The sequence below is a fragment of the Ixodes scapularis genome, unplaced genomic scaffold (assembly GCF_016920785.2).
Source record: "Ixodes scapularis isolate PalLabHiFi unplaced genomic scaffold, ASM1692078v2 PGA_scaffold4__175_contigs__length_147842914, whole genome shotgun sequence".
In the NCBI taxonomy this organism is placed as follows: Eukaryota; Metazoa; Arthropoda; class Arachnida; order Ixodida; family Ixodidae; genus Ixodes; species Ixodes scapularis.
This window is the reverse complement of record NW_024609879.1, coordinates 99946853-99960690: the sequence shown is the minus strand read 5'-3', so window position 1 is coordinate 99960690 and position 13838 is coordinate 99946853. Positions and strand designations below refer to the sequence as shown.

Here is a 13838-nt window from a genome sequence, read left to right as displayed (position 1 = left end):
AGCTTTCAAGGACAAATTTTGACAATAATCTTTCAGTTCGGAGAAAAAAATTGAAAGTCATCGATAGCCTGTACGCACTAGCTGTGTCGCTTGCTACTTCGAATGTGTGGATGAATAAACTGCATAACAACGAAGAACGCGAAACTAGTGTGCAGCACACACCCACACCCCGCAGTTCCTTTTTTTTTTTGGCTGCCGCGAGTTTTTATTTGTTTGATTTATGATCTGGAAATGCTGCAATGTCGGTCATGTAAACGTGTTGCTCTCACATTTTATCTAATAGTTAACCCGTGCTACGCGAACCCTTTATTACAATGTTTGGTCATGGAGGGAAAAAATTAAATGCTGTATAGCACCTCTTAAAATCCCCACAATCTTTAAACAGCTCACTCCTTCGCGCGCGGGCTACGGAAGAAGTTGTACAGGTGCCGTCCCCCTCTCGTCCGCTTGCACGGGACGAGGCGCTTATTGAATGTGCCGCAGTCTTCACAAAGCCTCGCAGGTATCACACTGAGATGAAGAGAAGCGGCGACGTGCTGAGTGTGAATCCTCCTTTAGCGGCTATAATGCGGCACTCTGGAAACTGCATCCAGTGGCTATACCACCGAGGAAAAATTGAGAGCTAGCAGCAGTGGTACACGCGTCTCCCCTCGAATGTTTAAGTACCGTACAACACTTCTAAAACACAGTTCACAGTCGCTGCGAGGGTTCCTTTCCCTTCCCACGCTTAAATCCCGCCTATAAGTGCTTGCGCAGTCCACCTGATATTATTTATAGTGTGCATCGCCGTCGCTTATCAGACGCGCCGGCCGGAGGAAGGAAAGCTTCCCGTGACTTCATGGACTGACGGCGTGTGCAAAGGTGCGCCAGAAACAGCACAGCAGGGATTCGGCACCAGACGAGTATGCAGAAGAGTCTCAAAGGCCCCCTGGCGGGGACAGAGCGAACGCCCTAAAAAAAAAAGGGGGGGGGGGGGGAGCGCAACACCCATGTCCTCCCCCTACCCCAGTCACCGCGTGCCCGAGCCTCTCGTCACAACTCGGGACTCTTCATTTCTTCATTTTCTGTCCCCTCGCATATTATGCCCGAGCACGCCCCGCACGCACGCGGTCCTCTCGTTAAGCCTCGTTTTAGCCGCGAGAAACCGTGAGAAAGGAACCCCCCACTGGTCTCTCGGACACTCGGCTACGCTCGCGACTCAAAACAGTGCTTGGCTTCGGCTTGTTTTGGCTCGTCCCGCGGCTCCTCTCCGAGCTGCTTGGGAAGCGCGTCCACTGGAGCATTCTCAAGCCGGACTCTTCTGATCCACGTCCACCGTCATGGCGGCGGCGGTGGGGGTGCCACGTGGCTGTCCACGTGGCTTACACGCATGCGCGGTGGGGGGGTTCGCGGACATCCCGCCGGCGTACGAGCTTTTAATAATGCCCGTTGCCGTGTTTGGATGTGTTTTGCCCTGCGGGGTGAGCCGTAGCGTTTATATGTCTCCCCGTGGAGCGCGACCACGCTGCCGTCTGGTGGCGCTGTGTCACATGACTTGTTGGCGCGGCGCTGCGGGAGGGAACACCGGACTCTTTTGTTGCGCGGAGTGGCGTGCGCGATGTGTATGCCCGCCTATTAGGAGCGACTTTGCGCGGTTCTTCTATATCCTTTTTTTTAGACGCCATTATAAATTCGTTTCGCATTGTACTGTTTTGGATAACTCCTGACTCCAAAGCCTCGTGTCAAGAAAAAGAAAAGTAGCGAACATAATGTAGAACTAGAAATAGCACAAAAAAAAAAAAAAAAAAAACACGGGCAGAGCAGAGGAAACACGCGGACAGGACAGCGTTCATCCTGTTTGCTTTTTTCTTCTACGGCGTCCGTGTTTTTTTTTTGCATTATTTCTTCATTATGATCAACGAATACCAGCTAGCCCAACTCTCGTCGTTAATAAAGTAGCCAACATTTTAAATCTACATTTAAAATCAAGTTTCTATTTTTGGTACAATTATTTTTGCGTTAATGGTATATATTTCCTCTTTCAATTTTGTTCATCTCTAATTGGTGACGCTTTATTCGTATCTTACCTGCTCGGTTTCCCAACCAAGGATCGACTTTGGTTTTGTCCTGAAACAAATGCTGACGTATACGCTGAGACTCGAGCATGTGGCCGGGTTCACTAAACGGACAGGAGCGCCGCCGGAGACTGACACGAGCGCGCTCTTCGAACACCGAGTATTTCTCGGAGCTCGAGTGACTTCTTCATGCTCCGTGACGTTACGCCCACGAGTAAGATGGCTGCGCTGACAGGAACGTTGTCGAGACGAAGGGCGTAGTCGGACCGCTGACCCTTTTCAGTTGAACAGTGCTTAATCGAGTAGGTAAAAAGGATTTGATTTGAAAGCCAAGACAGCAATTAGCGTTCCGGGAAAGGTTTGTTCGTGCATCTCGCCTCAAAACGAATTCATTTATCGAACGGTAGCGGGCCGATAGCACAGCGACAGAAAAGTTGTCGAGATGAGAAAACAGCCGAACCGCTGTCCTTTTTAGAATGCTTAGCCCAGGGAATAAAAATACTTCGATTTGAAAGCCGAAACATGAGTTAAAATTGAAAAAAAAAAAAGAGTTTTTTTTATGCACTTTGCCTGAAAAAGAATTGGCGTGCTATCTATTGAACAATGTTACAATTGAAAACGAGCGTATTGGTTAATAGATACAAAACTTGAAAGTTTAAAACAAAGATGACGAGGACGGGAACAGGACATCTTTCATTTAGCAACAACAGCAACAACTTGTTCTCGTCCTCGTCCTCTCTGTTTTATACTTTCAAGTTTTGTATTGAACAATGTTTTGCGGTATATTGCACATCATCATCATCATCATCATCATTTATTTTCCTTGAGGGCCCGTGGGGCATTATACAAGGAGGTGGCAATAGAACAAAAACAAACAAAACAGTAAACACAATTATAACACTGTAAGCTAGCTAGGTAGGTTAGATAAAGAGAGGGTAATGGCTTCAACAAATTTAGTAGTATCATTCATAGAAACGATGTTATGAGGGAGTGAATTCCAATCCTCGATGGCCAATGGTAGTGTGGAAGTCTGGTAAGCAACAGTTGGTGATCGAATTGGACGTAATTTACATAGGTGATCTAGACGCAGGAAAATACGATGGGGCGGTGATAGCAGTGATTCTTTGAGGTGTCTTTTGCGACAAAAAATTTGATGGAGGAGAGAAAGGCCTGATACTCGGCGGCGAAGGGAAAGGGAATCAATGTTAACTGATAGGCGTAATCCTGATATGCTGGTATATGGTGAGTAATTGTTATAAATAAAACGCCGAAGGGCTCTGTTTTGGACGGATTCTAGATTATTTGCAAGGTATATAGGACTGCCATGACCACACAGATGAGGCGTATTCTAACTTCTATGTCATAAGAGTAGTTATACGCTAGTTGTTTTACGGAGGGTGTAGCAAGTTTGAGGTTACGGTCAGAATATTCGAGAAATCTGTTAGTATCAGAAATAGCATAAGTTATGTGAGTAGTCCATGATAGGTCAGAGGTGAGATGAACAACCTGGTATTTATAAGATGAGCATGCTATTACTTCAGTGTTAGTGAGGTAATACAAAAATGATGAGGCACGCGAACTGCGGGAAAATGATAAGGATCTACATTTATTGAAGTTTAACGTCATCTGCCATTTTTCACACCAATGGATTACAGACTCAAGGTTTTTCTGGAGAGTATGATAATCATGGTATGAAAGAATGGGTCGGTAAATGACACAATCGTCGGCGAACAGGCGCACAGAAGAAGCTATATTAAGGTGGAGATCATTAATATAGATTAGGAACAGAAGGGGGCCAAGTGCGGTTCCCTGGGGGACACCTGACGTTACGGTAGAGGTGGAAGATTTTACGTTGTTAAAGGAGGAACATTGCTTACGGTTAATTAGGAATTCAGAAATCCACTTAACAAAAGAAGGATGAATATCAATATCGTTAAGCTTTGTTAAAAGACGTTGGTGTGGTACATTATCGAATGCTTAGGAGCAGTGTTGTACACGTTCCTAAAAAAAATGAACGAAAGCTCGTTCCTCGTTCCATTGGATTTTTGGAACGCGTTCTTGTTACAAGTTCCATATGTGAAAAAGGAACTCGTTCCCGTTACAGTTAACAATATGGAACGAATCGTTCTATATACGTTAGATTTGTATTTTCCTGATTACCATATCTGTTACATTAAACGAAGTTTTCTTTATATATATATCTCTTTATATATCCCATTAAATGAGAACATACGATTTTGTATGTTATGATGGAAGATCACGGAGGAAACGAAGACAAGCAGTGGCAGGGTTTCATTTGTTGATATATTCAATTTGAGAAATCTCAGCTTTTACCCATATTTATGTTTGTGGTGGACGATTCAGACGAGCCAACTGCACTGTTACCTCACATTGCACGAGAGTTTAACAAGCCCACGCGTTTCAATCTAACAAAGTCCCTTGCTCGAACGTAACTGCAGTTGTCGATTTTGCCCCCCGCAAGACAAGCAGGTGATGGAGAGGGTAGGGATTTTGGAAAGTCAGTCCTGAAAACTACAAGTCCTTCTTCGTGAAGGTTGGATATGTTGTTCAGTTTGAAAAGGGGGGGGGGGGGGGGGGGCGGAAAAGGGGAGAAGGAATAAAGTTTCAATTTTGTGCATCTTTTAAGTGACCGATTTTAGGGACACAAGGGTGCGTTCGATGTCCGGTAACCTGCCCTTTTGTCGTAACTATAGGTCTCTTTGTAAAGTTCAGTGATGGCAGTAGTTGGCCTTAGCTTTCTGGGTGTATAAGGATTCGTGGAAGCAAAGAAAGTAGCTGAGTTTTAAGCATCCCTCTTAAGGGGTGTCCAAACAGGACACTACAAAACGCACGACTCCGACAAATCGTGAAAATTGAAGCGGGCGCGAAGCGGGCGCGTCCGCTTCGATTTTCACGATTTGTCGGAGTCGTGCGTTTTGTAGTGTCCTGTTTGGACACCCCTTTAGCGTGTCTCTTCTTTCGACTAAAATGTTTGCTTTTTGTACCGCAGTCTCGGTCACCCAATAAAAAAAAAAGATCAATGTCCACTCGCTCTCCTGCACCCGACATTTACCAAACGAGGCCCGCACAACATAAACCCGAAGGTAAGAAACCAAAAAGTTAGCAAGATTATGCTATTCGCAAAATATTGTGTTTTTTTATACTTTCAGAGTTTCCTTTTTAAAATAAAATGAATATTACCCCACTGGACGAAAAAAAAGGAACGCCGTTCCTCTTCCCGTTCCAGTAAAAATGTAACGGGTTCCCGTTCCAGTTCCAGCGATGCAAAATGGAACGGCGGCGTTCCTTCGTTCCTTTTAAAAAGAACGAGTTTCAGGAACGCCGTTCCTTGAAACGCCGTTCCGTACGACACTGCTTAGGAGAAGTCAAGGAAAATGGTGTCGGTCTCAATATTCGAATCGAAACTTGAATAAATATCAGTAAGGAAGGCGGTTAGCTGGGTTTCACAGGAGCAAGATTTACGAAATACTTGCTGATGTTCAAAAAGAAGGTTATAAGAGTCAAGAAAGTTTATTACATTTGAGTAAAGTATATGCTCCACGAGCTTAGATAGAACACTGGTGAGAGTGATGGGACGGTAATTACTTATTAGTTGGCGATCACCAGTTTTGTGAACAGGTAGTACGTTAGCTATTTTCCAGTCAAATGGAGCTATGGAAAGCGTGAGCGATTGTGAGAATATTTCACACAGAAAAACAGAGGACCTATGTTTAGTGTTTATTAATACCTCCGAATTAATTTGGTCGTCTCCAGAGCTCGAGGAGACCTTCAGGTTTTTTACTGCTTTCAATACGCCTGCGTGGTCAATTATGATAGGATTCATCTGAGGGTAAGATAATGAGCATGAGTCGGGGACGTTTAGCAAGTCTTCGACGGGTTCCGTCTCGCGCTGCAAGACGGAACCACGGAACAACTGACAAGTTTGACAGTTTCCTGCGTCAACAAGGAAGATCAAGAATGTTGTCGTCCATGTGAGTCTGAACAGCATGCATGGTCATTAAATAGAGCGCTCAATGTGACTTTCCACATAGGCGCTCGAGGCGAGTCTTCAAAACTTTTAGGAACATTACAAGATTCGTAGAAACTTCATAACGCCGCCGTCTCTTTTAGTTTATACTGTGCCGCTCCACACAGGCCTTAATTAATTTATCTTCAAAATAGTTTCGGCATCTGCCACCCGTATCCACGAGGTGCCGGGTTCGTCATAACAGTGCTGTCGGAAGGAGCTCGAGTGGCTCGTCGGTAGTTTCGGTATGTCGTGCTCCTCCTGTACGCCATGCGCCGTTCAGTTGCTGCACTCGGGGTGTGAAACTCGGAACGCGGACTTAACTCACCCAATAGCCTGTTCTTATTCAATCTCCAACTATCGGTTCTCAACAAAACTAAACCCAAGCGTCTGTTCAGTTGCGCGCCCTCTCGTTTTTTTTCTTTTTAAACTAATGCACCGCGGTGGATGACAAATCCCCATGTTTGCACTCACCCTAAAAAAAAAAAAAAAAAGAAAGGAAACAAAAACAGGGCTTTGAGTTGGTTTCTCTGTGGAACACGACACAACAAATCACGGCGGCAAATATAAGGATATCGGTGAATGACGAATCTCGAAATACGAATAGGCAAAAAAACTGCGACGTGCACAGGGACATTGACGTTTTACTTGCTCAGTGTCACCCACTCAGATCGAAGTTTCCAGATCTAATCAATTATAGAGCTTCTTAATTTGCAGGAACCCTGGTACTGTTTGCCATAATTGGCTGTCCCTGTGTTTTGCAGGAAAGTGAACTCGCAGACTTTTGTGTGTGTGTCTGCCTGCGTGTGTGTGTTTGTGTATGTGTGTGTGTGTGTGAGTGTGTGTGTGTGTGTGTCGATCCTTCGAAGCGAGCTACAAGTATACCGGCCGGGCGTTCGTGAAAACAAAAAAACAAAAAAAAACGTATTTTGGACCTTGTAATGAAATTATTGTTTGTTTGTTTGTTTGTTTGTTTGTATGAGTTTATTTGAGACAGCTTCACAGAAAGTGTCAGGAGTCAGTACCACATGGCTTAAGGCACTTGAAGTGCCTGACGAGGCCATGCCACCCTTTTTGGCAAAGCAGATCGAGTTCAAACTCCGTGGGAATGTGACGGTGGCAGTTGGAATATGATGTCGAAGTTTACAAAAATAACGTTGCCTGGATCAACAAAAGAAATTGAGAGAGAAGAAATATATTTATGAGCTGACGTCTACCTAAGCTTATAATATCGTTAAGACAACAAATACCACCGTGGGCACCTGTAGCCTCTACTTCAGTGGAAAATACTGGCCAGGAAGAAAGAAAACAATATCCTCTGTCTTGCTGACATGTGCTTTTCACTGATATAAACCCTACAAGCGTTTACAATGTCAGCTCTCGTTTTGACGATACTAGGTTTATAGACGCTTTACACACACGCCAAATTACAGCCGCCATTGCTGACCTTCTCTTGTCTTACCAAGATGCCGAGCAACTGAAACGGTAGTTGACGACCCTCTACAAAGGCCGATGCTTTAGAAAAGGACACACTTGAATCTAATGTGGCAATAACCTAGCCTGCTCTGGTAAAGATGAAGTGAAATAAACGAAATAAGAGGAAACAAAAACTGAAGGTCAGTTATGGCGGCGTCCATGCATAACTGCTGCAAAGCATCTATAGGTGGACGTCGGCTCATGGAGAAATTTCTCATTTATCTTTTGATTCAAGTAACGTCATTGTTTTGAAGCTTTCGCGTTCTATATCATATACGCCAGCGTCACACTCTTACGGATTTTTCTAAATCTTGCGATGCATAGTTTACACGTGGGCTGAAAAACATAGTTCTTTCTTCTTTAGGACGTCCTGTATTCGTTGCACCCTGCTTTACGAGTGTTTATTCCTTTGTGACAAGAACGAGCTTCAGTTGGCAGAAGCACAGACTCCGCATGCGACTTGAATGTACACACACAAGACGAGACGGCAAGCAATGTTGGCAGATTGCGGCAAACGGCCCACACTTCCTGTCGCGCCCCCGAAAAACAGAAGAAAAAATAAATAAAACCTCTATGAACGAATCTCTCGTATCTTCATTCCCAGGCGCAGTTGGCGATTCAAAACCCGGGAGTGGGACCTTTTGTAAGTTCCAACAAATTGCTGACTCATCGGGGCTCCCTGGATAAAGCGGGGCGCCTAGTTGTGTGCCCGTGGAAAGTTTTAAAGCCGATGTCTTGTTGGGCCCTCCCTGGACCGACACTCGAAATCACTTGACAAAGGACGAATCTTCATTCAGCTCGTTTTCAATCCATCCACCGGCGACTTCCCTCAGTTTTAAACAAACGGAAGAAAGAAAACAAATTGACAGCGATAGACCAGATTGATTTCAATTGGAACGTCCTGGGAACACGTAAATGGATTCACAATGGCGCCGCCGTGTCGTGAAAACGGCCCAGTGGTTTCTAAACAGCCCTTACACAAAAACCACCCAATTTATTGAGTTTCGTCGGCGTTTTATTGCGGAAACTGGCGCGACATTCGGTTGTTAAAAGAACTACGCGAAGTCTCCGTTAAGAAAGACGAAATGACAAGAGGAAAAGTGTATGAAAAAGCATCAGCGGCATAACTCGCCTCGCAGACTTGATGGTCGGCTCGCAAATTTAATCACCCTTCCTCCGTTTCACATTTCTGCCACCAGGTCGCATCAGTTTTCACCACACGCTTGGAGCAGTCAACAACTAACGTGTTACCGAGATCCGTTACCGTCTTGCAAACGGAACGAAATACCGTGGCCATTGCTTTCTAACGAACGTTACGTAGGTTGGGATCAAGTAATGTTATTCGGCAGCGATAAGAAGTGAGTACGAATTCTGACATTAGCTAAACTGTTATTACAGAGTGATTTTATAGTATCTTTCTTTCCTTCTTTCAAAATCAAGTTTGTACAATACAGCGAGATCCCGATGACACATTGGCCCTTTAATAAGGTCGGAAACGTAACTCATTTTAATTAAAAATAACGAGTAATTTGGAAGACGGTACCCTAAAATGGTAACGAAATTACTTTCCTCGTTAGTCAAATCGAATTCCAACGATGATGTGAGTACGTTACCGAAAAACTAACGCGTTACCAGTAACATCGTTGGTCGTAATGCGTTACTGCCAACACTGACTTGAAGTGGCGGTACTACCTAGAATGACGTCATCGTTAGTAGATCCTCGACGCGCCCCAAGCCGCCAACAGGCTGAACCTTGACGAGAATGGCCGCAGAGCTGCAGATGCGTCCGTCTTGGCGTCCCCGCGACGCTAAGACGGACGTATCTCAGACGCGCTGTCGACGACGCTGTCGCATGGGCAGATGGCACTGAGCGGATCTGCACTTGTGATGACGTTTGGGGGGCAAAGGCCCGGGCCTTGTCTTTCAGGTGGTATATCGTGATAGCTTCTCTCCTTCACGTCTTTTCGGCCCGGTGGTGGTTGCCTCCTCTGGATTTGTGAATATTGTTCTTACTCGTGTTGAGTGACACCGACGCGGTCCAACACCTCCTAGACTATTTCAAGGCCCCCGCAACGTTCCCTTTCCACAACACGACGTCATCACTGTGAGATCGGTCCAAATCCGAGAACAACGGGCTTGGCTTGGAATGACTTACGGCTTTTGTATAATGTGTGGCCCGGCGCAAATAGAAAACGTTTCAAAAAGCTATTCTTATAAAACGTGAATAATTGAACTAGTAACAACAAAAAATTCTTTTCGACGCTTTTAAGTACGAAATATTTTACATGCCTACATTTTTGCTACGTAAGAAACTTAATTCCGTTGACGTGTGGAGCGCAGTATCGTGGAAGGCACGAATTTTGGTGGCGCGTACTGCCACATCTGGCAACCATAAACAGTAGTAACGGCGCATTTGTTTCTGGCCGCTGGCGTTGATGTGCTGCTTTCTGTTTTGTTCTTGTTTGTTCTCGGGTTACGCGACATGCCTGGCTGCTGTTGTGCGCCGAACTGTAACTCAAACTATGTGAGTGGGCCGAAAGTGCGGGTTTACCGCTTTCCTTCTGATGCGGAACGAAGAACGGCTTGGACAAAAGCAATACCTCGCGAAGACTTCGCGCCAACGAACTACAGCGTGGTGAGTAATTCCTCTTCCGCTGTTTAATTTTCGTGGTTGTTGCGTGTTCCCTTGCTGTTCGGGGTATTGCAATGATTCTTGACCTTACCAGCTAGGATGTCTTCGTTTTCTTCCTTGACGCGGGGAATAGTTTTCAAGCTCTCGCGTATAGTTCCGAACGGATTACGAGGACTTACAGAAAGTAGTTTTGTGTCTATACAAGTGCGCATTAGAATTATTGCGACGTGTAACTTACCGCTTCCCATTTTATTGTCTTGGTATTGTGCGCGAATCGCCTGTCCTATATTGAGATTTTTGCACTTCCTACAGGTCTGTGAAAAGCACTTTTCTCCGGGTGACTTCGCCACTACTACAACGTACACGGACGAAAAAACTGGACGAGTGCTTGAAGTTCCTCTTCAATTACGGCGGCTGAAGCCCTGCGCTACTCCTAGCATCTTCCCCAACTGCCCTGCATACCTGTCCCGCAACACACCTGCTGCCCGCGAAGGTCCTGAAGAAAAGCGCGCTCGGCTTGAAGCGGAGGCCCTGCAGCAAGCACTGGCGCGCTCCACCGAAGCTTATGAAGACGAACAGAGAAATAATTCCGTTAGCAGCTTTGACGAACTCGTGGCTGCTCTCAAGGAATTCCAGGTGGCCGATTTCTGGACAAAGCTGGTCACTGACAAGCAAGTGCTTTTTTTGAACTTTGCTCCTCGAGATGCACCAGTTGTGCGCTATTCAGTGACGGTCTCTGCAGATCTTTCATTGAAAGCGTTTTTTGGGGACCTGCAGCTCGACAAGGTTGGTCTTCTCATTTTTCCAATGTGTGTGTCCGACATTAGGGAGCTAGAGAAAGCTTTAGAGGTTGTGCATGGTTTTGCCAAGAACTCCTCTAACGATCAGCAGCGACTAGAAATTGTCTTAAAGAAGACAGTGGCAATCCTAGAGGAGCTGTCATCAGAAAATTTCCCTCATGAGTGGCAAATGGAAATTGTGAACTTCTTAATGCAGCAGGTACACATGCTTCTAAGCAAGTCTCCGAATTACCCTGCAGACCTGCTTGTGTTTTCAAGCCTCGTGTTTACAATATCCCCACACGCTTATAGGTTCATCCGGAGCACGTCAAAGCTCAAACTGCCCCATCCTGACACTATTAGGCGTGTTTGTGCGTCTTACGTTGTCAACCCTTGTACAGAGCAACAAAGTACCTTATTTCTCTCATATGCAAAAAGACTTGTAGCTGCAATGAACGAGCATGAGAAGACTGTAACGCTCGTCATGGACGAGATTCACCTTCAGCCATACCTCGACTATAAGGGTGGAACCGTAGTGGGAATGGCCGCAAACAGTACAATTGCTGCAAAGACAGCATATGTGTTCATGATCCAAAGCCTTTTGTCAGCGAGCAAAGATGTTGTGCATATTCTGCCAGTAGCACAGATAGATGCAAAACAGTTGCATGAATTTCTTCGTCAGCTGATAAATGAGCTCGAGAAAACTGGACTTCGAATTATTGCAGTAGTTTCAGACAATAACTCCATCAATGGCAAAGCTATGTCATTTTTTTCCCAACCTCCGAAGGTTAACACTGTGTACCAACATCCTTCGGACCAATCAAGGTCCCTGTTTTTTATTTTGGATACTGTTCACGTGCTCAAGTGTGTACGGAATAACTGGCTCAACCAGCGAAACAGCAGCAAGTGCATGTTTTTTCCCGATATTAATGCTGCTGGTGATCAACCACATGTGCTGACAGCTTCGTTTAATGCCTTGGTAGAGCTTCATGAGAGAGAGAGAAATGAGCTAGTGCGACTTGCGCCAACTTTATGCTTGAAAGCACTCAAACCTTCGAGTTTGGAGCGACAGAATGTCAAGCTTGTCCTGAAGATCTTTAACATTCTTACTGTTGCAGCACTTAGAAGCACCAAGGCTGCAACACTGCAGCATGCCAAAGGCACAGCTGAATTTATTAACATTATCGTTATGTGGTGGTGCATAGTAAATGTGAAAACGCCAAACAAGGGTCGGCGTCTTCGGGACAAGCTTCAGGAACCCATAACGGTAATGTCTTGCCCCCAAATTGATTTCCTGAACAAAGTAGTCAAGTGGCTAGACTACTGGAAAAGCCTGAAGCATGATGCAGGCCACCTCACGAATGAGACACACAATGCACTTCGTCACACATCGCTTGCTTTAGTTCAGGTGTCGCGTTACTGCATTGAAGAACTCGGCTTCAAGTATGTCCTTCTTGGTAAATTTCAGTCTGACTGCCTTGAAGATAGGTTTGGACGGTACCGACAATTGAGCGGCGCACAGTACCACATCTCGATCCGCCAGATATACGAGTCGGAACACAAACTCAGATTGCAGAAGGTTCTTGAGCTTCCCGAGTTCGACGACATCTCGCTATGTGCCCGCACTGATGCGGTGAATGCTGCCGTGAACCAGTTTGATGTTGAAGTGACAGCAGTTGACGTAGAAAAAAAAGAACACATGCTCCCAGCTATTACATACGTGGCTGGGTACTGTGCGCATGCTGCGCTGAAAAAGCTGATGTGCCCATTCTGTAAAGAGAACCTTGTGGTTGACAACCGCTCTCTTGAAATTGAGGCAGAAGAGCTCATTGCTGGTGTAACAAGAGGTGAACTAAAGTTCCCGCAGGCCGTGGTGGTAAATGCCGTGCTGGCAATGAATATTGTGCTGGAAAAACTGAGCAGCGAAAGGTACGCGTTAAAATTTTATTCTTGTGAAAAGCAAAAAGATTTGCTTGTGTCCCTGACAACACCCCTTGTTGAGTATAACGAAGATCTGGACGTCTGTGAAAACGGCCATTTACCTCACGTGGTGATGGGTTATGTACTAAGTGCGGCTGCCAACACTTTGTTGAATAACTTGTGCAAACGAGAAAACAACATGCTTGCTGAAGCCAAAGCTGCAAAACGGAAACTGAAGACGCTTCAGGCATAAGCGCATAACGTCTGCTATCATTTCGACTGCTGCCTGGAAATTATTGTCACATAAGTGTTTTTTTCGTGTGTGTGTGCTCCGACTTATTTCTGTTTCTTGTTCTTCAATTTGTGCAAACAATGTTTTTGGGGACATTGCTGTATGTTGTTTAGAACTTCGAGGATTTCCTTATTGCTTTGTTCTGTTGGAAATGTTGATGTAATAATATTTTTGTTTGAAACTTCGGTTATGAATGTGCTATCAGTTCATTTGTGGAAGCTATTCCCGAGAAATTGTATTTTTTCCACAAACCCAAGTTCTTCCTGCTTATTCCTGCAAAATAAAGAGTGAAATTCTGTACCCCCGAAAAACAGTTGTGATGTTTTAATAATGGCTGTGAAAATCGGGGCGCCAGGACTCTTGCTTTTAATTGTGTTATTTAATATGTTCGCAAATCGTGCGCGAGTCCTGGACTCCTTAAATGTTCGTAGATATAGGCGACATGGAAGTGAGAATTCGAAGAATAAATACAAAACACGACTTGAAACGTCCATCGAGCGCCACTCTGTTTCGTGTGCGTTTCTTCTACGTCCTTGTTTTGCGCTTTTAACCTTTTAAATAATCATGAACCAACTAGCTCGAACCAAAGTATTAATTCCTACGAGCTTTTCTGAAGTAAAACGTATTGTCAGTGTTCCATTCTCGAAAAGTCAGCGCC

General features: G+C 45.0%; 1 protein-coding gene across 1 annotated transcript; it reads left to right on the top strand.

The window, feature by feature from the left end:
- The first annotated feature begins 9762 nt into the window (after window positions 1-9762).
- LOC121837602 lies at window positions 9763-13491 on the top strand. Its single transcript, XM_042293260.1, has 2 exons — window positions 9763-10192; window positions 10502-13491. Exons 1-2 carry the CDS (start codon window positions 10040-10042, stop codon window positions 13139-13141), a joined length of 2793 nt encoding a protein of 930 aa, XP_042149194.1. The 5' UTR covers window positions 9763-10039; the 3' UTR covers window positions 13142-13491.
- The last annotated feature ends 347 nt before the right edge of the window (window positions 13492-13838 follow it).

Coding starts and splice junctions, on each gene's coding strand:
- LOC121837602 (XM_042293260.1), top strand. CDS start 10,040: ATGCCTGGCTGCTGTTGTGCGCCGAACTGTAACTCAAACTATGTGAGT. Junction 10,193..10,501: donor CGCCAACGAACTACAGCGTG/GTGAGTAATTCC, acceptor CACTTCCTACAG/GTCTGTGAAAAGCACTTTTC.